Source organism: Oncorhynchus mykiss, chromosome 6 (assembly GCF_013265735.2).
Source record: "Oncorhynchus mykiss isolate Arlee chromosome 6, USDA_OmykA_1.1, whole genome shotgun sequence".
Taxonomy (NCBI): domain Eukaryota; kingdom Metazoa; phylum Chordata; class Actinopteri; order Salmoniformes; family Salmonidae; genus Oncorhynchus; species Oncorhynchus mykiss.
In genome coordinates this window covers 33,724,052-33,749,961 of record NC_048570.1, presented here as the reverse complement: position 1 = coordinate 33,749,961, position 25,910 = coordinate 33,724,052, and the positions used below count along the sequence as shown (strand labels likewise).

Sequence of the window (25,910 nt, the reverse complement as noted above, 5' to 3'; positions counted from 1 at the left end):
CACTTGTTGATCTGAAAGGTATGCCATTAGCAATATGGTTCTGCTTTCCACTATACTGCTTGTACCAACAAGGGTTTAGGGGTAAGAGCTAGTATTTGGTATTAGGCATGTGAGTGAAAGGGCAATTACACAGGAGTGTAAATGAATCGAAGTATGTGTCCTAATTCTCTCCCCCAACTTCCTAATCTCCTTGCCTCCATGATCACTGATCCAAAATAACCACAAAAAAAAAGGTAACAGTATAAGCAATAATATGAATTCCTTTCACCAATCTATCGACATGAAGGGAGCCAAAGGAAGGAACAAGGCAGGGGAATTGGGACAGTGTAAATCTCTTCCAGTAGTCAGTGGAGAACAGGCAGGAGGAGACATTCCACAGAGAGCAGAGCTAACAAAGCACCTTTTTACAGATTTGGCTATACATTCATTTGCATAACAATCCTTAAACCAAGTAGAAAAATAATGGAAAGGAGAATCCCCGGTCTCATAGTCCTCTCTTCCCGACCCCTTGAATTAATCACAGATCTGAGAGGATTGGATTGATCAAAGCAGAAGGGTGGACATCTTGGTTTCGCTTATACACTCACCTACAGATCAGTGGGAGAGGAAGATGCACTATGAAGTCCATTCTAGTCTATTCAGAAAGGGCGAATGGTCGGCCACTGACTAATCAGTGAAGTAATGCAATTCAGTTGGAGGGGTTCATAAAGTTAATCCCCTAACTCAGGGTTTCCCCAAACTCGGTCCAAATAATCAAAGCTTGATGAGTTGGTTATTTGAATCAGCTGTGTAGCGGTAGGGCAAAAACCCAAAACATGCACCCAGCGGTGGCCCAAGGACCAAGTTTTGGAAACCCTGCCCTAACTTGATGCTGAAAGAGGTTTTCCTCAAGGCTAAGGCAACACCAAACGCACAAACTCTCATACACGCACACTGAAATATGAAACATACACAGTACACATACTATATGTTTATGTGGTAAACCTTCCAAGAACCTTCTCGATCACATAATTGTGTTAACATACGTAAGCAGGATAGGTACTAGGCAGTTCATCGTCAAATAGCGGCCATCTTTCAAGTTCTTTGAGAACCACATTTCAAAATAAAATGTAACACTTTCTTGTGTAATCCTTTAAGAGTTCACAAAACCTGCATGTTCATGCTGTTTCGCTCAAATAAACTCTTTACACACTTCTCTAGTTGAGTTAACAGTGGGTATGGATCATTTCCAATAGCTGTCAGTCAAGTATTTGCTTTTAAATTTGTAAATCAAGGGTAGTAGAAGAGCATTAACACAACATATGCACTGTATAGTCCATTTGTCCCCAGACTGGCAGTTGTGTTGACTATCAGGATTTAGGTGCTCCTACAGCCTCTCCTGTGTATCAGGAGTGAACTCTCTCGCTAGCTTACAATTAAGGGCACTCGTTTGATTCCCCGAGCTTACTAGGGCACATCGACAGAGGCACTTTACTCTAATTGCTCCTGTAAGTTGCTCTGGATAAGAGTGTCTGCTAAATGACATTGGACCACTCAGTCGTTGTGTCACTCTTCACAATAAATTGCACAGATACCACGTGTGTTACATTTTCTGTTGTAATTCAAATGCAACTACCATTGTAACTAGCTAGACAATTTACCCAATTTCCTTTACACATCAATCATTGCTTATATACCTTATTTGCAAAGAGCATTTTGAGCTAAACAATTTCATTCTGGTTACCAGAGTAGTTCGAGAGTAACTTCATGGTATGAAGGCAAGTTAATGTAAAGAGTTGCCCTGTCTTAGATTCAAATATTCAACAAACAAGACAAAATAATAGGAGGGTAAAAGTTCATAGAACTCTTTAGTTGGGAGAGCTTGAGGGCGTGGCATAACCAACGTACAGAGCAGGTGTACCTTTTCTGCCAGACACGGAGAACCATTTACAGGGTATTTACAAATATACACGGGGGGGGGGGGGGGGTTGGTGGTCTACGTTAGTCTGATCCAGATCTGGAGATGAGCGGGCCAAACACACCTTGAAGAATGTTTCAAAGCCAGCAGGTGACCCCTAACACACCACAGCCACCCCCTGTTTTCGCCTTTGCGGTGTTTCTAGTCAAGAGGATTCAGCTTCAGCACCTAATGAATCTGAGACCAGGCTAGGTCTCAATGCCACCGGAAGTGAAACAGACTAAAGTTACACCAAAACCAACCAACCAGAACACTGGGCCAAACGGTACATCTTGAGAGGATGCGTCTACTCTTCAAGGACATAATATTTGTTACATCACTGGGTAACTGTGATCCCTAAAACAAAACAAAAGGTAATCCCAGTTGAGGGAATTTTACATAACAGAGTTTACGTAACAGTGTCCTGCTGAGATGGAGTGTGAAACCCAAATGGATGGAGTGCATAACATGTAAACCAAATAGATGCAGGCGAAAAGAACCAGAGACTAATCAGACAAAGCAGAGGTGGGTGTCCCATTTTAAACCCCTGCCAGCAGCCCTCACTCCAGGTGTAGTCAGAGGTCTGATCCTGAGCAAAGTGGCATTTTAGCCAAGCGTTGTCTGGTCTAATGACATTATCATGTGATGATCTTATGACCTTTTCATCACACAGCGAGCCCCCATTGGCTAGACAGTGAGGACGGGGGATACAGTCTCACGCCCCCTGGTCTTTCGGATAAGGAGAAGGTGTTAAGGGGGGCAGAGGGGTGATTGGGTTGACTGATCCCTCTTGGTGTAGATAAGCTTGATTGATAGCCCCCCTCAACCCTGAGGACACAGGGTTGTGGGGTCCGGTCAAGCCCTTTCAGTCCTCCTCACACTCCTTTGACACTTATCTTGCTCTTCTGGGACGCCTTTGCTTCTTCGACCTGGAGGAGAGGTCAGAGGGCAAAGGTTAATTTACAAACAAATTATGAAAAAGAAACAGATGGCACTCATTAAATAATGGTGAATTTCAGACATGGACATTAACAATAATGGAATAAAACCCGTTATGGGCGCACTGTAATTTAACTACTCATAAATCCTATATGGTTAATGAATGTGGCAAGTAGGTGGATCGATGGTTAAATAGCTATGATATCATGTGGACATGTTTGTTTATCTTTTAGCCCACAATGGTGCTAATCTTCCAAGAGTCCATGGTTGGTTGGTTGGGCAGTTTGTTGTGGGAGCGATTAGGACATGGTGAGTGAAAGGGAGACAGTATTGGGGTTAATGTAATTACCACTAACACTAACCTTTAACCATCTCTAACCATAAATCAAAACCAAAAAGCTAAGTTATGAAGATGTTAAGTGAAGTTGTGAACAGTCATTTGCTTGCCAGCAGCCTGGCCATCTATTTACTACGGCTACTCTGTCATTTCTAGCACGGCCATCTAGTCACTACAGTGATGCTCCCTGTGGGTATCACATGACTGAGGGTCAAAGGTGGCTGACCTGAACAATCTGGGCAGGGGTGGGAGGTTTGTCTGAGACGATGGCAGCCTGGTCTCTAACCTCTTCCACCTGGAGGAACAGAAACACACACCAGAAATGAGGACTTTCTTTACCAACACCACAGGTCATCCTGGAGAAGATACTGGACCGGTCGGTCTTTGACCATACTCTACTGAGCATTCTGTGACCGGGTTGTGTGTGTCTGCATACTAACCAGCCTGTCTTTGATGACCAGAGCTGGGTCCACTAGTAAGTCTAGGGAGGAGGCTGTTGTTCCCTGTGAGGTCTCAGCTAGAGGAGTGGCCTTCTGAAACATACAACACAATGTTACATTATCAACATACATACTTAGACAGTTCTCTTATGACCTCTCGGTTTAACAAAACACACACAATGACCTCCCTGAAAACAAAAACACACACAAATGGAATGATCAGGCCAGTTATGTAAGCAATGGTGATGCCTTCCACAGAGTGTCCGGAGACTGGTGTAAAATCCACAGAGAGAGTTGGCAGCAGGAACATACTTCAGATGGCTGATCTGCATTTCTATATCACTACGCTCAAGAGTTGGAGAATAAACCAGGTCTCCATGGTCTGATGGTCAAGCCTTAGTTCGGAGGGAAACCTGTGCTTCTGTCAGAATCACTGGAGGCAGAAGCCCTTGACCACAGACCTAGAATCAGATCACCCTTCTCAAATACGAACTGATCTGGTTGGGGGGGGTCTTACCTCTAGTATGTGGTCCATTTCATAAGAACAGAACGCTCTGCGTTGTCCTTACTGGCTCCTGAACTGGCTATGGGCTACACTAGTTCATTTGGCAGACAAGATTTGTTTAGAATTCCTTGGCATTATATTATGATTATAGTATGAAGAATACAATTGAACATAGCTGAATGAAATACAAAGGACATTTTCTCCAAACGATTTGAGGGAGTGCGGTTATAAAGAAACAGGTCCTCCAATATGCTCCATCTAGAGTTATTTATGCAACTTTAGTTGCAAAATAAAATATGTTTTTGATTTATAATACATTCTAAGGCTGCATGATTTGAAAAAAAGCATCATGAAAGCTGTTTTTTTTTTTACGCACACACTTCATCATTCTCTTATTCACAATTTGACAAGCACTTGATCATGTCTCAAATTTCCCGGCAGCATTCCCTTTGTGTGATTGTCCCCCAGACGACTATTCTTGATTTATTCTTGTCTTTACATATATATTTTATTTATATTTTAATTTGATTTATTTTACCTTTATTTAACTAGGCAAGTCAGTTAAGAACAAATTCTTATTTTCAATGACGGCCTAGTAACAGTGGGTTAACTGCCTGTTCAGGGGCAGAACGACAGATTTGTACCTTGTCAGCTCGGGGATTTGAACTTGCAACCTTTCGGTTACTAATCCAACGCTCTAACCACTAGGCTACCCTGCCGCCCCTGAATACACTAAACAAGATATGTATGAAATTTGTTTTGATATAGAATGGACCATTATCATGCACCCGTCTCGATAAATATCTATGCACTTAAATTGTGAATGGACGATGTATTTCCCGTGATTCATTTTCATGCCAGCCAGGTAGGCTATACTCCTGTTGTAAAGGGAAGAAATGTGCTTAATATTAGGAAAGTTGAGAAATAGTAGGGCTAGCCTATAGAAAGCTGATGGGGTAATATTTTTAATAGAGGCCATCAAAACTCTAGTTTTCTCACGCAATTGCATAGCCTAAAGAAATGTAGCGCAACATGAGCACGTGATTGATTCGATTTTTGATTACACTTGCAATGATGTCAGAGTCATTTAGAGGGACAGAGTACTGAGTACCAGGCAATTAGCAAGTTTGGTAGGCTACTAATGCAGCATCAGTGCTTGAAGCGCTAGGTACAGGGGGTATGATGTCTTACCTCTAGTTTGGGTACAGGGGGTATGACGTCTTACCTCTAGTTTGGGTACAGGGGGTATGACGTCTTACCTCTAGTTTGGGTACAGGGGGTATGACGTCTTACCTCTAGTTTGGGTACAGGGGGTATGACGTCTTACCTCTAGTTTGGGTACAGGGGGTATGACGTCTTACCTCTAGTTTGGGTACAGGAGGTATGACGTCTTACCTCTAGTTTGGGTACAGGGGGTATGACGTCTTACCTCTAGTTTGGGTACAGGGGGTATGATGTCTTACCTCTAGTTTGGGTACAGGGGGTATGATGTCTTACCTCTAGTTTGGGTACAGGGGGTATGATGTCTTACCTCTAGTTTGGGTACAGGGGGTATGATGTCTTACCTCTAGTTTGGGTACAGGGGGTATGATGTCTTACCTCTAGTTTGGGTACAGGGGGTATGATGTCTTACCTCTAGTTTGGGTACAGGGGGTATGATGTCTTACCTCTAGTTTGGGTACAGGGGGTATGATGTCTTACCTCTAGTTTGGGTACAGGGGGTATGATGTCTTACCTCTAGTTTGGGTACAGGGGGTATGATGTCTTACCTCTAGTTTGGGTACAGGGGGTATGATGTCTTACCTCTAGTTTGGGTACAGGGGGTATGATGTCTTACCTCTAGTTTGGGTACAGGGGGTATGATGTCTTACGTCTAGTTTGGGTACAGGGGGTATGATGTCTTACCTCTAGTTTGGGTACAGGGGGTATGACGGGTATAATGGGTTTGACGTCAGTCAAGTACATAGCTCTGGAGAGCAGCAGCAGAGAGGGAGGGACGTTCTCCTTCAAGTGCAGGTCCAACCACTGGAACAGACAGAGGTTACAGGTCAGAGGCCACTGAAGAAGCTAATCTTTTTTCATCCCTAATGGCACAAAAGGGTGCCATTTTGGACGCATCCCTTATAATACAAATAAATATATTGAATCCTTTAGTGGCTCGACATAACAAGGTGGGCTATACCTTTTGATTTTGAATATATTCTAAGGCAGCATGATGAAACTAATGATGATGACTTGTTCACAAGTTGAGTGTCTGACCTGTTGCATCTGCTGGCGTAGCTGGTCAGTGGTCAGACCCAGTGACCTCATCCCTCTGCTACGACACGCTGCCTGCAGCTCTGACACACTCAGAGCAGGCACACCCTCAGTGGCGATCACCTCGTCGTCTGCTTTGATGGTTCTCAGCTGCATCATCAGCTGGAAGCGGAGCAGGTTATTGGTTCCTATGGGCTGGAGCTCCAGCAGCTTACACAGGGCCACCAGCTGGGGGCGCTCTAGATGCTCCAGCGTTAATTCGTCTTCAAACAGCTTGGAGAACTTAACGATGTCCTTAGTGGTGGGCTGCTCCCCTGTGTGACGCACCTGGAGATGACACAGGGAGGACAGGGGTTAGTTAGAGCAGTCTGGGGACTTTGGAGACAGACTTGGGAGGGACACATGGGCAAGTGAACGTTATCACATGTTGACCATTATCACGTCTGTATGACCAGGACTAGACAAACAACGGGATGAAAACTTGAAACACTCATGACATTATGAATCAGAGGTGTGGATGCAGGCTTTGCCCTCTGGCTAAATTACCTTCTGTACGTAGGTGGAGAAGCGCTGCGTCTCGTCCTCTGTCAGAGCCTTGGTCTTGTTCCTCTTGGCCATTTCTGATATGGTCTCCTGGAGGAATTTAGCCAGCTCCAGCTTAGCAGCCAGACCCTTCTTCTGCTTCTCTTCCTTAAAGAGAGAAAAAGGGCAGAAAGAGAGAGGGAGAAGTCATTTCTCAAATGGTCCTCATGCATAAACTAGTATTCGCTACTTGCGATTGGTTTTAGAAAAAGAGTAGGTAAAAAAAGAGCCTCATGGAATTCTATGAAGTTGCTAGGTAATGTTAAAGAGGGTCTATTTGAAAACAAACTTTCAAAGTGCTCCAGTTGGCTAATGGTGGTCACTACCTTTGCTTCCTGTAGGTATCCCAATGGCCATGATGTAAGCGGCCAGGTCAGGCACCTCTTGTTGTACAGGAGCACGAGGACATGAAAGCCATTCAGAGTGACCTACAACTAGCCAGGGCCCGGTTTCCCAAAAGCATTTCAAGGTGAAGTTCATCGTTACAACCTTCGTAGGAGCATTGTTAAATCTCAGAGCGGTTTCCCAAAACCATTAACGTTGCACTTGAAAAAGATCGCAATCTAACGCCCGCCTTTTGTAGAGCAGCTTATGGCCCTCCCGCGTCACCTTACACACAGAAGATCTCCGCTAAACATAGAATCACAGCTTATCTTCTCTGACCGCAGATAACTTCAGAACAAAGTTGACTACAAATAAAGTTGCCAATGTCTTTGCAATTGATACAAACAAGTGATGTTTAAAAATATGCTTCAAATCATTATGAAATACACTTCATGTTCATTCGAGTTCTATTTTTCTACTTGGGAGTAATTTGTCTCAACATATTTCATGATGTGCGATTTAGGGCATTTTTATTGGGTAAGCATTAGAATAAGCCACCTCATGAAATAGCCTTCAGGTTATTACAGAAATGATACTCAATGGGGTGATATGTGAGAGTTGTGTCTGTTTTGATCATCTTACATTATGTGTAATAAATGGTGTATGTTCATGTTCACAGAGCTCTCTTGTGAATGAGACCACGGTCTTAACGGTGACCCACTCTGGTCACCCCAAAAATAAATACAAATACATTTGTAGCCGTAGTTGCTAATCTCTCTCTAGGAGCTGATCTGTCGTCAGTATTGTGAAATAATTCAAATTTTAAAAGGTAAGCTTTGCATTGAGAAAGCTGGTCCGAGAGCAGCGCTGCCTTTTTCCCCCGATCATATTAGTATCGGCACTTTCTCCAACGACGCACTGGGAGACTGTTCTCTCTGCGTGGTTTTGGGGAAACGCGTGTGACTTAGTTAGCCGTTGTAGGAAAGATGCATCGTTCACAAAAAATGAATAAAAAAAAAAACATAAGCCTGAATTTCATCACTATTGGGAAACCAGGCTCAGGCCTATTGGGTCTAATCCCACACAAAGACCTGGGGTGTCCCAATAATCTATTTCTTCCTGGGGTGTGCACCTGTTCACTACTCCCCACAAATGTAAAATAAACATTGGATTAGTGGGGGCATGAGCTAGAGAGTTTCTTTGAGTAGCAATTTCCTGTCAAATCTATGAATGGAGGTGAACAAGTGCACACTTCAGGAGAAAATAGATTGGGACACACTTCTGCTCATTCTAATGGCCTACAGGTCTAACGGAAATATATCCCTTGCTTGGGTGCATCTCAAGTGTGCTTTTGTCTCCTTTCCTTTATCTGCATAAGTCCCTGGTTTGAATCCAGGCTGTATCACATCCAGCCATGATTGGGAGTCCCATAGGGTGTCGTCCGGGTTTGACCGGGGTAGGCCGTCATTGTAAATAAGAATATATTCTTAACTGACTTGCCTAGTTAAAAAATAAAAAAATATATATATTACAAAAATGGAAGAACAGAAAAACAGACACCTAGCATATCATGACTAGATCAGTGCAGATGAAGGAGAGGAGACAAGGAAGCAAGTTTAGACCATTGAGACACAGTCAGTCATCAACAAGTCAAGGACATTAACATTGCAACAGTGTGAAGAACGTGCCTTCTTGGTCTCGGTCTCGAAAGTGGAGGGCAGCATCTCAGGGAAGAGCTTGAGGAAGACAGGAAGCAGGAACTCCATGAAGGGAACGATGATGAAGACCATGAAGGGCAGCAGGCGGAACAGGTCAGCACATGTCCTCATCAGCTGGAGAGAAAACGGAGGGTTAGCAAAGCAAACAGTAACAGGTCTCACACAACAGAGGAGGAGAGGAGAGAGAATAAAAGTACGGCAGATTACTTATGTAGGCTACAGTTTTTTGGTATTCTAGAAAGCTGCAGTGATGCAATGTGAGTTTTGCCCTGTGATTGCACCAACACCTATAGAAATAGAATGCCAACACCCAAGTCAATCCCAAACATTTTGAAATGTGACCGACAAAACAATGTTGTTTTCTTTAAAAAAAAATGTTCTCTTTGAACAAACAAAACCAATGGCTGTGGCCACATCTTAGGTGAAACTCCCATCTGATTCTTGTTCATTTTATATACTCTAGTCCATCTGATTCACGGGACCTTGTTCCTTTTATGAGCAAGGTCTGGCACAATACCTCAGCTAACCCTTCATGAACAGTAGATTAACACATTACACTATACCTCAGCTAACCCTTACAGGCGATAGCCTGTAACAAGGCTCAAGACTCAAGGAATTTAGCTCACTGTTGTGAGCAAGGGTGAAAGACGCAAACAGAAGTCTGCATGTCTGATCGTTTAGTTCATTTTATGAGCTGAATGGGGGTGAAGGACGTTAAGTGAAGCCACATTTGATGACGGTTCTGTTCATTCTATGAACTGAACAGAGTGAAGGATATAAGTGAAACTCCATCTGAAACACTGTCCTGGTTATTTCACATAAGCAGGATAGTGAAACTGCACGTATGATAACGGATAAAGTTTGTCGGATCAGGATAGTGAAACTGTACGTATGATAACGGATAAAGTTTGTCGGATCAGGATAGTGAAACTGTACGTATGATAACGGATAAAGTTTGTCGGATCAGGATAGTGAAACTGTACGTTTGATAACGGATAAAGTTTGTCGGATCAGGATAGTGAAACTGTACGTATGATAACGGATAAAGTTTGTCGGATCAGGATAGTGAAACTGTACGTATGATAACGGATAAAGTTTGTCGGATCAGGATAGTGAAACTGTACGTATGATAACGGATAAAGTTTGTCGGATCAGGATAGTGAAACTGTACGTATGATAACGGATAAAGTTTGTCGGATCAGGATAGTGAAACTGTACGTATGATAACGGATAAAGTTTGTCGGATCAGGATAGTGAAACTGTACGTATGATAACGGATAAAGTTTGTCGGATCAGGATATTGAAACTGTACGTATGATAACGGATAAAGTTTGTCGGATCAGGATAGTGAAACTGTACGTTTGATAACGGATAAAGTTTGTCGGATCAGGATAGTGAAACTGTACGTATGATAACGGATAAAGTTTGTCGGATCAGGATAGTGAAGAAAGTGTCAGCCTATTTGCAACGCACCTTCTCGTTAGTACATTTCCATTTTCGTGTGTTGCACTTGCATTCAGTAGTCTATGAAATCCCATAAAGGCATAAAAGTGTGTATTCTTATTTCAAATGTATGTAGTTCTGTCTTTGTAATGTACTCAACTAGGTTATGTATTAGGTCATGTTTTATGTGGATCCCAGGGAGAGTAGCAATTTGATGAATAGAAAGAGACATCAGTTACAAACCAACTAAAAGTGTAATGAACTTTGGCAATGATATAAGGCATACAACACTTAAGGCTGGATAGCTGCGCCCACTGCTGTGCCTGCGTGTCTCGTCTGGGCCACTTATCAAAGCACAAAACAATTTGGGATAATGTTATAGATTGTCGGTTTAGGTAAATTTCACTCATTTTCATGTAGCTGACCTGCGGTAATGTTAAATAATGTTGTCGTAGGCTCACGTTTTACAGATACGGCATACCCACACTATTTATTTTGCTGGGACGCCAAACCGGATCGGCTTACTTTCACTCCTGGTCTTAAGCCACAACACAAGAAGGAATCCCCCTTGACCCACCATGGGCAACAACACTATGTTAGGATTCTGTCCCTCCGTCTCTAGCAGACTACTAGCACTGCCAGTCCCTTTCTAAAATAGCACCGGTGCTGAGTAAAGCTCTACCATGGCATTCAAACAGCAAGGGTCACACGGCGGAGTGTTTGGATGTGTGCATGTGTTATTGCACCCATCTTGTATCAGAGGCAATAGGCTAGATGTATCCTTTCAATCAGCCTTACTAATAAACATGGAGCCTGAAGTCAACTGAGGGTGGGTGGGTGTGTGTTTGTTTGGCGTACTGTATCTACATGCCTGTGACCCGACATGTACTGTGTTTCATTCATCAATCCGTCTTATTTGCCTATGTTTCACCAGACAGTCTATTAGAGACCGTTCGGTACACCATCCACATGAATGTCCTTTTTCAGATAGCAGATTAACCACAACACTGGCACTGTGGCAGGCAGCGTTCTGAAATGTTTATAATCTAAGGGCCAGATTGGGTGACTCAGACCTAAGAGTTTTGTTCTTAGACTGAGGGTTAAACTACAATACCTCACGACACGTGGCTCTACTCCTTCGGTTGTGTTCAATAGGCACAAAGAGAGAAAATATGAACGCAAAAATGAGCAACATTGTTATTGGTTCAATAAGTTCAAAAGGTAGGACCTTGTTCTTTTCAAAACATCCTGAGATTTGGAGGTGATCAGATGATCATTAGTTCCTGGTACTCCTTACTACACATCAAAGAGTATTCCTATAAATCCTGCCCTCTACCCTGTTATTTACTCCTTAAGGAACAGGTTAAACACAGAGCGAACTCAGCCTACACTTCCCGACTTACCCGTCTCCTCTCCCTGCGTGAGAGCAGTTGTCCATGCAGCAGTCTCCACACCATCCTCACTGCAATCTTGGTATCAATCCCCAGCAGCCTGAAGCCATTGTAGTAGTGTTTCAGCTCATCCACTATCCTCTGGCCAATAGATTTCCTTACTACCTGGACCGTAGGGGCAGCTGCAGCCACAACAGTAGCAGCAGCAGAGGGAGCAGGGACTGGAGGTTGGGGTGCAGGGGGGGCATTTTTAGGGGTCCCTGGGTGGTCATCCTGGGCTGGGGTGGCAGGGGCCTTGGTGTCCTGCAGCCAGACACAGGAACTGTGCAGAGATCTGGCCAGCAGGGTGGTGCTGTGGTTCTTGAAACCGTGGAGCCGAACACAGTGAGGGTAGCCAGACCTGGAATGGCTGAGGGAGGGTAAGAACGACAGGCGGCTGGGGGGGTCCAGGTTGTGGTGGACGTAGGCTGTGGAGGGGAGAGGGCAGCAGCTGTGCCTCTTAGACAGCAGGTAAGATCCCCTAGAGACAGAACACATAGATACATCAGTATGGTGTGTGTCCCCACTGTGTGGTTGAGGTAAGTGCAGGCCTAAATAGTTTATAATATAGAGCTGGTGACCTGGTCTCCTACCTTGATCTTGTTACTGCCAGAAGCACCTGTGCACTGAACACTGCCATTGTTGTTACACCGGCAGATCGAGGTCTCCTGTATGGTGAACAATAAGACCAGTGAAATACATTACATTAAGATATTTCCAACCGTCGTTTAATGGATTCAGTATGATAACATGTGATGTTAACGATGTGGATTACAGACAGTACTGTAGCTCATTAGCTAGCTAATTAGCTAACATCTGCAGTCTTGAGAGATTGAAACTTTGGTTTGACAATAGAACATCTAAAACATCTGATGACTTAGCAAACCTAGGAACATACAGAGATAATGCATGTTCCTAGAGCAAACACGCAAACAACTGAAAACGGAAGTTGATTGACGAACTTTGCTAGCTTACCTCGAACGTCAAATTGTTCTCGAGAGAGCTATGTTATGGCTGCCGACAGGGCGTCGTAAAGATTGTCTAAAAGAGCAAAATAGTAACGTTACAATCCATTCACAGTTGTGTGCTGATTGAAGATGTGCGACGAAAATCAAGACTGATGATGTAATAAACCCATTTCTGACTTTATTATTACTAATATTCCTTTGAGAAACGTCGTGTACCCTTTTGACCAACTTCGACTATTTGGTACAGTGACCTAACGCTGCTCCCGGGTCGTCAGTAGTTAAATGAACACAGTCATAATTATGGCTAACTCCCGCCCATTTCTACAATTTATCTTATTAAGACCTGATTTTAAACCTAACCTTACGCCTAAACTTAAATTAAGACCAGTTTTGACTTTGTAGCTATGTTATCTAGTGGAAACCCTGTTACTTCACTGAAAAGGTTATTGCGAGTCACACCGGGCGCGTTCGAGTGGATCACTTTTGTGAAGTCGGTGACTTCTTTGGTATTATTGCGGGCAACCACCAAAAAATATAAGTGCATGCCGCCACCTACTGTATTGGCTGTGCATCAGCATGCTATTCTGTAGTATGAATTCATTACACTTTGTGGAAAAAAATCCCCTACTAACTAACCCTGCACACATTAAAACCTCACAACTATGGCCCTATCTGATCCTACTCCAGGCCAGCAGCCAGGGAGGACAGGACCCAAACATTTTGTAACCAAACGGCGACACTAGGAATCTTCAACTTCAGTTGATCATCCTCCACACTTAACGGCACTCCAGTTATCACTCCTTTCAACGGCGCCCTGCTCCAGAGAGGAAAGCAAGTCACAGTTCTTGTCCCCAGTATGCTCCCTCTGGACCGCAGAAACACAAAAAACATCTAAACAATTCCACTTCGAGTCACTTTCACTGAACCTGCTCTCCACCAAACCTGACACCACATACAGATCTACCAGAAGGCAAGGATCCATTATCTCCAAAAACCTAATTCCCCTGGGCCAGAATCATCTTTGTCATCATCAGGATGAGGCTCATACTCTGCTGTCTTCACAGCACCTGCAACCGCAGTTAATTCATCCTCACTCTCGTCATGTTACATTTTCTTCTGTAGCTCTACCACAAGTTCTGTGTGATCCATCACTCAAAACACGTTCCACTTTTCTCCAGTCCGCCATCTTACCCCCACCTCATGGCCACACCGGCAGCCATCTCCAAAGTCAGTGACAGATGCCTTTAAAAGTTTGTTGCATTATAAGGATAAAAATGTTCATACTAGAGCCTACATGTCTACTGCAGGAACTTTACAGAAATAATGTGATCAAAGGTCATGAACTTGACTGTAAGTTTCTGCAGTTGTTCATCACCAACTTCCTCCTGCAGCCTTGCCTGCATTGTGGGAGGCTCTATTGTCAACCAATCATTAGGGTGTTTTTGTTTGACCCATGCAAAGGTGACCAAAGACATGACTAAAACAGGAACCAACTTCATGTATACAGTGGATAGCCTATATACAAATTAATGTGATATTTGAAGCTCTCTCTCAGTAATTGATTTTACAATGACCACATTATACACTGCTCAAAAAAATAAAGGGAACACTAAAATAACACATCCTAGATCTGAATGAATGAAATATTCTTATTAAATACTTTTCTCTTTACATAGTTGAATGTGCTGACAACAAAATCACACAAAATGTATCAATGGAAATCAAATTTATCAAACCATGGCGGTCTGGATTTGGAGTCACACTCAAAATTAAAATGGAAAACCACACTACAGGCTGATCCAACTTTGATGTAATGTCCTTAAAACAAGTCAAAATGAGGCTCAGTAGTGTGTGTGGCCTCCACGTGCCTGTATGACCTCCCTACAACGCCTGGGCATGCTCCTGATGAGGTGGCGGATGGTCTCCTGAGGGATCTCCTCCCAGACCTGGACTAAAGCATCCGCCAACTCCTGGACAGTCTGTGGTGCAACGTGGCGTTGGTGGATGGAGCGAGACATGATGTCCCAGATGTGCTCAATTGGATTCAGGTCTGGGGAACGGGCGGGCCAGTCCATAGCATCAATGCCTTCCTCTTGCAGGAACTGCTGACACACTACAGCCACATGAGGTCTAGCATTGTCTTGCATTAGGAGGAACTCAGGGCCAACCGCACCAGCATATGGTCTCACAAGGGGTCTGAGGGTCTCATCTCGGTACCTAATGGCAGTCAGGCTACCTCTGGCGAGCACATGGAGGGCTGTGCGGCCCCCCAAAGAAATGCCACCCCACACCATGACTGACCCACCACCAAACCGGTCATGCTGGAGGATGTTGCAGGCAGCAGAACGTTCTCCACGGCGTCTCCAGACTCAACTCTGTCACGTCTGTCACATGTGCTCAGTGTGAACCTGCTTTCATCTGTGAAGAGCACAAGGCGCCAGTGATGAATTTGCCAATCTTGGTGTTCTCTGGCAAATGCCAAACGTCCTGCACGATGTTGGGCTGTAAGCACAACCCCCACCTGTGGATGTCGGGCCCTCATACCACCCTCATGGAGTCTGTTTCTGACCGTTTGAGCAGACACATGCACATTTGTGGCCTGCTGGAGGTCATTTTGCAGGGCTCTGGCAGTGCTCCTCCTGTTCCTCCTTGCACAAAGGCGGAGGTAGCGGTCCTGCTGCATGGGTTGTTGCCCTCCTACGGCCTCCTCCACGTCTCCTGATGTACTGGCCTTTCTCCTGGTAGCGCCTCCATGCTCTGGACACTACACTGACAGACACAGCAAACCTTCTTGCCACAGCTCGCGTTGATGTTCCATCCTGGATGAGCTGCACTACCTGAGCCACTTGTGTGGGTTGTAGACTCCGTCTCATGCTACCACTAGAGTGAAAGCACCGCCGGCATTCAAAAGTGACCAAAACATCAGCCAGGAAGCATAGGAACTGAGAAGTGGTCTGTGGTCACCACCTGCAGAACCACTCCTTTATTGGGGTTGTCTTGCTAATTGCCTATAATTTCCACCTGTTGTCTATTCCATTTGCACAACAGCATGTGAAATTTATTGTCAATCAGTGTTGCTTCCTAGGTGGACATTTTGATTTCACAGAAGTGTGATTGACTTGGAGTTACATTGTGTTGTTTAAGTGTTCCCTTTATTTTTTTGAGCAGTGTATTTCAGTTTGTGAGTGTGTAATATGGGGGGTTGGAGCCATGTTTATTTCAGCATTATAAAGAAAAACCTGTATAAACAATGGTAACACTGCCATGTTGATCTGAGCCTTGCTGTTGGAAAACAACATTAGTGTCCGACTTTCGAATATGGTGTAATTGCATTCTGCAATTCGGGGCATTTCCTGATGTGGGTGTTCCCTGATATCAGGGAATGCCCACTGATACCTGCCATTGGTCAGTTCCAGTGTTATGAGACTGATGGTTTGTTGATGATGGTTTGTTTACATAACAGGATAGGATATCTAACATGGCAGGTTAGGTGAATTAGTGTGGCAGGTTAGGAAAGATTAGGAAAAGGGTTAGGCTTAGGTACAATGCTGCAGTTGTCAACAACTGTTGCCCTCGATGCGAAAGAAACGGCCACCAACCAATGGCGAGCATCAATAGGAATAACTTGATATCAAGAAACGCCTGATATCAGAAAACACCCATAATTGCAATCTGCAATTACACGCTTCTCCATTTTTCAGCTGTCAGAGATGCACCTCCCCCGACGTCACTCGACTTTTGTCTACAGTAGGTTGCTTTTGCCTTACCACTGAAACACGCCCACAGACATGATTGTTGTTGACATACTAGATCAGATGAGGATGGGCTTGATTGACAGGGCTGAGCACCAATAGATGAAGTAAAACATTTTCTAGTGGGATTGAATCCGCTTAAAGGAAAGAACCACTCACTTGATTAACCTAATGTAGCAGGCATAAAATAGCATTTTATTGACAATCAACTTACCTGGAAAATGAAATTGCACCATCGATAAATAAATAACAATAAACTTATCACAAACAATCCATGGGCCCTCTCACAGTGGCAACTACACTGAGTATACCAAACATTAGGAACACCTTCCTAATAATGAGTTGCACCCCCTTTGGCCCTCAGAACAGCCTCAATTGGTCAGGGCATGGACTCTACATGGTGTCGAAAGCGTTCTACAGGGATGCTGGCACATGTTGACTCCAAATCTTCCCACAGTTGTGTCAAGTTGGCTGGATGTCCTTTGGGTGGTGGACCATTCTTGATACACAAGGGAAACTGTAGAGCATGAAAAACTCAACAGCGTTGCAGTTCTTGACACCAGGCACAGCCAGAAGAGGACTGGCCACCTCTCAGAGCCTGGCTCCTCTCTAGATTTCTTCCTAAGTTCCTGCCTTTCTAGGGAGTTTTTCCTAGCCAGCTACATCTGCATTGCTTGCTGTTTGGAGTTTTTGTAAAGTCCTTTGTGACATCGGCTGATGTAAAAAGGGCTTTATAAATACATTTGATTGATTGTGTGCCAAATCATCGTCTGAGCAGTTGGGCATCAGATTGCTATATCATATGGGTCGCGTTCCCCTGCTCAGACATTGCATGCATCAGCCAATGGTTGATACTGTAGTTCCAAAGACCGAAGTGAACAACTATTTTTATGAAATGCGACAGTACGGATATATTACATTTTGTGAAAGAAAAATAGCAAAAAACTTGTTTACCGAAAATTATTCTGAAATACAGTCAAATAAACTCTTGACGTGGTGTAAAGTATTCATTTTGGGATGTTTGTGTGGGGTTTTATTGTATGAAAGTGAGTGAATGTGCTTTAAAAAGTGGTAATATGTATTGATTGTGTTCAATATACTAGGCCAGTAGATGGTTTAAAAGGATAGTTCACCCAAATTACTAAATAACATATTGGTTTCTGTACCCTGTAAGCAGTCTATGGACAAGGTATGACAGCAATCAATTGGTTTCCACATGCTAACGTTTTAGCATTTGTGGCACAAATCCCATTCAAGTCATGGGATGGATGCTAGCATTTATCTAAAATTGATTGTGAAGCTCAGCAAAGTCACGTATAGATGTTTTGAATAAGATGCGGGAAAAATGCTCATATCAGTCCCATGGCTTAAAAGGGATTTGTGCCACAAATGATAAATCATGGAAACAGTGCCAGGGAAACAAAACCAAAGTATGGATTTCTGTCATGACTTGTCCATAGATTGCTTACAGGGTAATTAAATCAATGTAATTTTCTAATTTGGGTGAACTATCACTTTAAAATGGATGGCCACACTGTAATATGGAAGGAAGGGTCTCAAAGGCTCCATCTAGTGTAGAAGACTTGAAGAAATCCCAAATTATACTTCATATAAACACAGATGGTTGTTATAAAAGCAACCGTCTAGGAGCTGTAAAAAGTTCAATTACACTGAACAAAAATATGTACGCAACATGTAAAAAGTGTTTATCCCATGACCTGAATTAAAAGATCCCAGAAATGTTCCATAAGCACAAAAAGCTTATTTCTCTCAAATGTTGTGCACAAACCTGTATACATCCACTTAGTGAGCATTTCTCTTTTGCCAAGATAATCCATCCACTTGACAGGTGTGGCATATCAATAATCTGATTAAACAGCATGATAATTACACAGGTGCACCTTGTGCTGTGCTGGACAATAAAAGGCCACTGTAAAATGTGCAGTTGTCACACAACACAATGTCATGCTGACTTGTAGAATGTCCACCAGAGCTGTTGCCAAAGAATGTAATGTTTATTTCTATAACATAAACCTCCAACATCTGTTTGTTTTCGAGAATTTGGCAGTACGTCCAACCGGCCTCAATCGCAGACCACGTCTATTGCGTCATGTGGGCGAGCGGTTTGCTGATGTCAATGTTGTGAACAGTGCCAGCCCCGTGGTGGTGGGGTTATGGTATGGGCAGGCATAAGCTACGGACAACGAACACAATTGCATTTTATCAAAGGCAATTTGAATGCAAAAAAAATACCGTGACGAGATCCTGAGGCCCTTTGTGAGACCCATTTAAGGTATCTGTGACCAACAGATGCACATCTGTACTCTCAGTGATGTGAAATCCATAGATTAGTGTCGAATGAATTTATTTAAATTGACTGATATCCTCAAATGAACTGTAACTCAGTAAAATCAATGAATGCATGGCATGTTGCGTTTATTTGTGTTCAGTATATAATAAACATTTTACAATTTTATTTTGTCATTTTCTTTGGTCATAGAAACTAAACTATAGATGCATTACGCACATTGTAGTGTTTCTCTTCTTGTCCGCAACATGGCACTCTAGGCTAAGCAATGAATGGCTATGGTTAGAACTTTCGATATGTATACAAATGGAAATATCTCAAACATTTATCGCGTCCTCGCTCCTCGTCTCCTTCTCAAGACCCATTGGATGAGAAAGCCAGAAGTCCCTCTAAATGTATCCAATGGGGAAAGGAGAGGACGCGAGGCGTTTGTAATCAGAGATTTCAGAGAAAGGAGATAGTGATCCTAATGGCAATTACCGGAAGACCATCATAAAGCCTCACCAGCAGAATGTCGACCAATCGTGTTCACGTTCTATGGTGCGTCACGCGGTTGCTAAACTAATTGTAACGCAATCCATCCTTAACTTGGCTATTTTCCTCGAAAGTACGCAATGTCATGATTCCAAAGCTATACGATATTACAGACAAGTTAATTATCTCATATCTCGGAAAAGATTTTCAATGTTGTACTTCTTGTTGACGAAATTCATGCTAATGGATGTTTTTTGGAGCTAGCGCTCAACTGACTCCTTGAAGGAGAGTTCTAATTGTCACAAAATCGCCCAGAATGCAACGCGCGGCCCATTGATGACGGGTTGGCAACGCACACAAGGGGCCTTAATACGATACCAACGGAGTTTCCCATCTCCTTACAAGTATATCCTCCCTACGGCTGCGGACGTATCAAACCGGAAAAAAATATAAGTTGTGAAATGACATCGAAAATTCACGGAGTTATGATATAAACACGGTATTTTAGTCGTATTTCTGTACTACTTTAAACTGAGCATACAGTAACATGGCAGGAAAGCGGCGGGAACTACCGTCTTGGATGGCAAGGAAGGATGAGGACAGAGTGAAAGATAAGGAGACACTGAAGAGGATAACTTCAGGCAAGAGAACGAGGAAACGAGTTGAAAGGTGGGCAGTGTAGTTTCATCAAAGGACAAATGAACCTGATAGTCTTGATATGAAATAATACCTATACTATAGGTGGGCAGTGCCCTTACGAAAAACAATGCAGTCAGAATCAGTTGCGGTCAGACGGTGCCGTTTAAGATTAGGACTTTTTTTTTTCATGAGCATGGCATTATTTCTATTACAGAATATTGGATGACTCATTCCTGTTCCATTCACCCAGTTCAATGTTAGTTACAGCGATAGGTTTCGGCTACTACATGATACTCGAATTTCCCCTATATCCATCATGAGGTTGCTACAACCTAGCCTATGAATTAAAGTTTACAACGTAGGGTGCACACAGGTGTGACACCTCTTCGCTTGTGGACTTCAATGCACAACACATCAGCTGTATGTGACCAGGCGAAAAAACCTTTCCAAGCCAAACCCCCATACACAGCCTACATCGTTGTCACCATATTAGCTGGAGTATATTAGCTAAAGTAACGTCATAGTCAGCATAGCTAATTGAACTAAGGCGTTAGTAAACCCGCTACAATCATAGAGTAACGGCACAGTCAGTAAGCAGTTACAACGGTGGGCCCTGGTGGCAATCATTTATAATACCAAAAGCTTACCTTGATTTGGAAGAGTTCCAGTGTTGTGTTGGAAAGCAGGTTGTTTAGGTAGGCTAAACTAGCTTGCTGCATTTGCTAGCTAAGTAAGTGAAACTGAAAGTGGAAAAAATGACAATCCCCCTCTAGATATTTTTCTCTTACTTCTCCTTCATTTTGGAAGAAATGTATTTGTTAACTGTTGTCTTTCTGAGTCAACTACTCACCATATTTTATACACTGCAGTGCTAGCTAGCTGTAGTTTATGCTTTCAGTACTAGATTAAATATCTGATCCATTGATTGGGTGGACAACATGTCAGTTCATGCTTCAAGATCTCTGATAGGCTGGAGGATGTCCTCCGGAAATTGTCATAATTACTGTGTAAATCAGGGGTTCTTAAACTTTTTCAGCCTGGGACACAAATGAGAAATTCACACTTAGGAAAATATGCAACTATAAATAAATATTGGTACATTTCTTTGCCCTTATGCCTAAAACAAATGCAATATAGACAAACAAATAACATTGAAATTAAATATCCATATAAATATCTATTCAGATTTATTTTCCACCATTAAAAACACTCTTACATATCTGTCTCAGTTGGAACTTTTCTAGGTTGCTGTTAAAATACAATAAATATTTTTAATTCTGAACTGGAATAAACTTATTGATCACATCACACAGATGTACAACAGAACACACACACACAGGCAGTTTTTGATAGTGCAATTGTAACAGTATAGCTTCCGTCCCTCTCCTCACCCCTACCTGGGCTCGAACCAGGGACCCTCTGCACACACCGACAACAGTCATCCTCAAACCATCGCTCCACAAAAGCCGTGGCCCTTGCTGAGCAAGGGAACAACTACTTCAAGGTCTCAGAGAGAGTGATGTCACCGATTTGAAATGCTATTAGCACGCACCCCGCTAACTAGCTAGCCATTTCACACTGGTTACACTCACCCTCCTTTTTGACCTCCTTTTCTACAGCAACCAGTGATCTGGGTCACAGCACCAATGTAACAGTATAGCTTCCGTCCCTTGCCCCGAACCCTCTGCACACATCAACAGTCACCTTCGAAGCATTGTTACCTATCGCTCCACAAAAGCCACGACCCTTGTAGAGCAAGGGAACAACTACTTCAAGGTCTCAGAGCGAGTGATGTCACCGATTGAAACGCAATTAGCGCACACCCCGCTAACTAGCTAGCCATTTCACACCGGTTACACAACCCTAAGTAACAGTACAGATGAAAAATAATCAGGCCTAATGTACATCTTACTGTATAAATTATTGTTGAAAGAAAGTCTAGGTTGGAACTGTTGCTGTTAAAATACAATACATATTTTTTTATTCTAAACTGGAATAAACTGATTGATCACATCACACAGATGTAGACCAGAAAACACACACACAGTTCTAATGAGAGGTGTGTAGCTGGTTGAAGTTTTCAACAAGCATGTATATTCTGGGCTCCGTTTTGATGTACAGTAGGCCTGATCATTTTATTTGAATCTGTACTGTTACTAGGGTTGCACTAACAGTAGCTTGCTTGCTTTGGTGAATGTTAGCTATTAGCTGTGTACAAGGCCAGGGGATTGTTTGAAAGAGAAACTCACATCTACTACGATGAGAGATAGTTAGTACTCCCTTTTTCTGCTTATAATCAATCACCTGTTATAAAATGACAACAATGCCTTGCTAGCTGACTTACTTTTCCATTGTCGAATCACTGTTTCCTGAAGCATTCTGCTCTGTTCTCAAAGAACTCCCTGGGTTTGCCATCATGCTGTGGATGTTTGGTCAGGAAGTGTCGTTTTATTAATTTGTTAGTTTTGAGAGACTCATTACTAAGCACTTCCCCACACAAAACACATTGTGGTCGCTCCTCGTTACAAGTTTGTATGAAAGAGAGAGAAACTCATCGCTGTATATGCGTTTCATGACAATTGAGCTCAGTCAGAACTTGTGGCTAGCATGAATCCATTTGATGACAGCGGTGAGTGATGGCGAGTGGGAATGACAAGTCAGTGGCAGACAGCGCATCATCTGCTGCTGAACGACAGCGCTGCATTGTGTGTGACGCGGAGTGATCTTCAAGAAAACTACAGAAAAAAGATCTGGTAAACCGCGAAGCACACGGGCATCTCCCTGTCACACTTGTGCAGCTGCAAAACAGAGCAGAGACCGCTGCTGAGCAGAGACTTGGCCAAATCAATTCCTGTAATTAATTATACATTTACTCTGACACGTCGCGACCCACCATTAACAGGTCCGCAACCCATACTTTAAGAAAGGCTGGTGTAAGTCTATGGAAGGGGGTGAGAACAATGAGCCTCCCAAGGTTTTGTATTGAAGTCCATGTACTCAGAGGAAGGCGAAAGCTAGCTGTCCTCCGGCTACACCATGGTGCTACTCTAAAGAGTGCTGCTGAGGCTACTGTAGACTTTTTGCAAAATGTTAGGGTTGCATCAATTCGAATCTGGTATCAGGATAAATATGACATTGAGTCACCGATTGTATGCTAAAATATTTTTTATTAGCTAAGCAATAAGTGGTAAATGCAATTTTTGTATATACGGGCTCTCTGTCACACCTCGCAGGGCAAACAGAGAACTGAACTTGTTCCTGACAAAATTATTATAATATACTCTGACAGAAGTAGTTCCTGCTTCCGAGCCGGCCTGTCGCAGAGTAGAGACTGGGCGTGGTTTAGACTCACCCAGCCTATTGTTGATTGTTGGCGCACGAGCTGGTACCAGCCCCCGGGCGCTCCAGTTGATACATGTACGGTAACTGTTGCTGTGTAGAATATCCATGCGCTCACACCCTAGACACCGTTATCTGGTTCCTGTTATTTCTAAGTTTGAGTTCTAACAAAAGACAGTCTGCTTAACTGCCTACGTTCTGTACGTGTCTCCCACAACTCATGATAGCTACCTACACCTCAAGGCCAGCCACAGCCTTTCCGCTAGTCACACCATATGTTGCAAAATGTAGCTTTTAACATACAGACACCCCCATGATAGGCCAAGCATATTTTCAATCCTCACTAAAATAGTGTTTTAATCAATTATTTGATGTGATTATATTTATAGTTTTATCTAAGAAGGATAACTTTTACAATGTTTTACAATTGTAATTTTTTATGAAATTCACTGAGGAGAATGGTCCTCCCCTTCCTCCTCTGAGGAGCATCCACTGGTCAGAACGCAGTATAGCTGCAATACACTGTACTGCAGTTATATATTGCTTCCAAAATAAGTTTTTTACTGCAGTAATTTTGCAGTTTATTCTGAAAAATACCACAGTTAGTGCAATTTTACTGCATTTTCAAAACGGCAATTGTTTTCTGTAGAGTGTGGTTTCAACCACTAACTTTTCTATTTTTCAACTAAAAGTAACCTGATGGCTATATGAAAAGCATTTGTTTTCTGCACATAGGACTTCATTTTCCCTCTTTTGCTGTCCAGAGTGGCCTTCTACTGCATGAATGAAAAGGAGCTGGTGGAGGCAGCTGTCAGTTATTTGAATGATTTTGGAGGTGGAGAAGATGGAGCTCGTCATGATGACAAACAGGTGATGTTCCATAGACTGGGCGATGATTCACTGAGGGATGGGGGGGGGGTTGCAGCTAACTAGCTTAGACCACAGTATGAAGGACCTCTAGGTGGGGACCTCCAGCTGTTATTTGATCTAATCCAGAGCTAGCACACCTGATTCAACTCATCAGGTAATCATCATGCCTTTGAATAGGTGACTCAGGTGAGATAGTTCAGGGCTACAACAAAATTGTGAAACATCTGGTGGGGAGGTTTAAATCATTCCTAGTGGATATAACTGAGCTATTTCTGTCTGTTTTATCCAATTCGCCCTGTATAGGTCAAAAGGAGTGTGGTGGGCTGCTCTATGAATGCAAAAAACAACTGTGTCAGGGAGAAGAAGAGGAGGCTGTCTGAGTTGGACGTGGTGGCGGAGTCCTCAGACTCTGATGCACAGGAGAGGACGTATGTCTCAGAAACGGACATCGATGTAGCCGAGGAGGACACTCTACTGTACGCTCAAAACAACAACACTCACAATAACAACACAGAGCAGGGACCTGAGGGTCAGAGTTCAGGACCAGGTCACGACGATGATGATGGTTCAGGGGATTTGGCTCAGGATGTTGGAGCAGAGGACCACTCACGGTCACAGTCTCCCACAGCAGACGATGATGCCCTCAGGCTTGTAAGGGAGATATTCTTCACCTGATGATAAACCACAGAACACTTTGAGATGCTTTCCTTACAAACTGAGATGGGGGGGGATACACAGTGAGGTCATGTAGACTAGAGTATATTAAAAATAGTCAATGGGGGCAAATGGGATCCATAACATGAATTATTTATAGTGGGTTCTTGGTAATGTTAGTAAATACATCTCCATTGAAAGCATTTATGAATACAGGATTAGGTTTAATCTGTGAAGTGTTTATGCACCGTCTTAGAAAAGGCATTGGGCCTAAAAACTGTCTCACTAGGTGCCACTAATGATGTGAACAATATTAGGCGCAACTGCTCAAGATAGTTTCCCCTTTAAGAGCAGTAAAAGGGCAATGACATACTTTGTAATAGAAACCAAAAAATATAATTTTGATCGAAGAATAAAATGTGACTACTGGGATATTCTCAAGGCACTTTTATTGATTCAATTTATTTTATTTTTAAAGCTGCAATATGTCACTTTTTTGGTGACCTGACCAAATTCACAGAAATTAGAGAAATCTTTGTTGACCATCAACATAGGCTTATGATCAACAGGCATGTCATACACTTCACAATTTTGATGAATAAATCATGTACATTTGAGACTCGTGAGCAAAATTGGTGGTTTTAACTTAACAATGATTATAAGGTAAAGTAGGTTATCACACTCATTTACTGGAGCATGACAGTTAGCCAAAACGTATGCAAATTAATTACTTAGGCTAGTGGTCGATTTATTAAAATGACTGTAGCATTTTTGTCGTCAACATTGCCGACCACAGTACAGTAGGACTATAGTAGTAGTAGTAGTAGTCAAAGAGTAAAGTATCTCTGTATCAGAGTTTATATTGGAAACTTAATTTGATTTAAAATATGCATCTATGTACAGAACAGAACACAAACATGAAAACAGACTAAATAAAGTTATGAATAGTATGTTTTGAAAAACATTATATAGACAGTCATACACCCTTTTGGTTGA

The 25,910-nt window shown here is 42.8% G+C and overlaps 2 protein-coding genes across 3 annotated transcripts; one reads left to right on the top strand and one right to left on the bottom strand.

Moving 5' to 3' along the window:
* Positions 1–32: 32 nt before the first annotated feature.
* LOC110525823 (LETM1 domain-containing protein LETM2, mitochondrial) lies at positions 33–20,866 on the bottom strand. 2 transcript variants are annotated; one of them, XM_021606263.2, is made up of 11 exons: positions 13,095–13,364; positions 12,886–12,951; positions 12,504–12,578; positions 11,884–12,391; positions 9,008–9,151; positions 6,960–7,103; positions 6,417–6,740; positions 6,063–6,182; positions 3,653–3,745; positions 3,439–3,507; positions 33–2,865 (listed from the first exon to the last, which is right to left on the bottom strand). In XM_021606263.2, the coding sequence occupies exons 3-11, from the start codon at positions 12,548–12,550 to the stop codon at positions 2,812–2,814; spliced, it is 1,503 nt and encodes a 500-aa protein (XP_021461938.2). In that variant the 5' UTR covers positions 12,551–12,578; positions 12,886–12,951; positions 13,095–13,364; the 3' UTR covers positions 33–2,811. The 2 variants fall into 2 exon arrangements, with proteins under 2 accessions (XP_021461938.2, XP_036835857.1); XM_036979962.1 differs by lacking the exons at positions 12,886–12,951; positions 13,095–13,364 and adding an exon at positions 20,699–20,866.
* On the top strand, positions 19,741–25,344 carry si:ch211-127m7.2. Its single transcript, XM_021606262.2, has 3 exons — positions 19,741–20,081; positions 24,155–24,260; positions 24,564–25,344. Exons 1-3 carry the CDS (start codon positions 19,960–19,962, stop codon positions 24,933–24,935), a joined length of 600 nt encoding a protein of 199 aa, XP_021461937.2. The 5' UTR covers positions 19,741–19,959; the 3' UTR covers positions 24,936–25,344.
* Positions 25,345–25,910: the final 566 nt, after the last annotated feature.

Coding starts and splice junctions, on each gene's coding strand:
- LOC110525823 (XM_036979962.1), bottom strand. CDS start 12,550: ATGGCAGTGTTCAGTGCACAGGTGCTTCTGGCAGTAACAAGATCAAG. Junction 6,183..6,416: donor TACGCCAGCAGATGCAACAG/GTCAGACACTCA, acceptor TGTCTGTTCCAG/TGGTTGGACCTGCACTTGAA. Junction 3,508..3,652: donor TGGTCATCAAAGACAGGCTG/GTTAGTATGCAG, acceptor CTGTTCCTCCAG/GTGGAAGAGGTTAGAGACCA.
- si:ch211-127m7.2 (XM_021606262.2), top strand. CDS start 19,960: ATGGCAGGAAAGCGGCGGGAACTACCGTCTTGGATGGCAAGGAAGGAT. Junction 20,082..24,154: donor ACGAGGAAACGAGTTGAAAG/GTGGGCAGTGTA, acceptor TTTGCTGTCCAG/AGTGGCCTTCTACTGCATGA. Junction 24,261..24,563: donor CTCGTCATGATGACAAACAG/GTGATGTTCCAT, acceptor CGCCCTGTATAG/GTCAAAAGGAGTGTGGTGGG.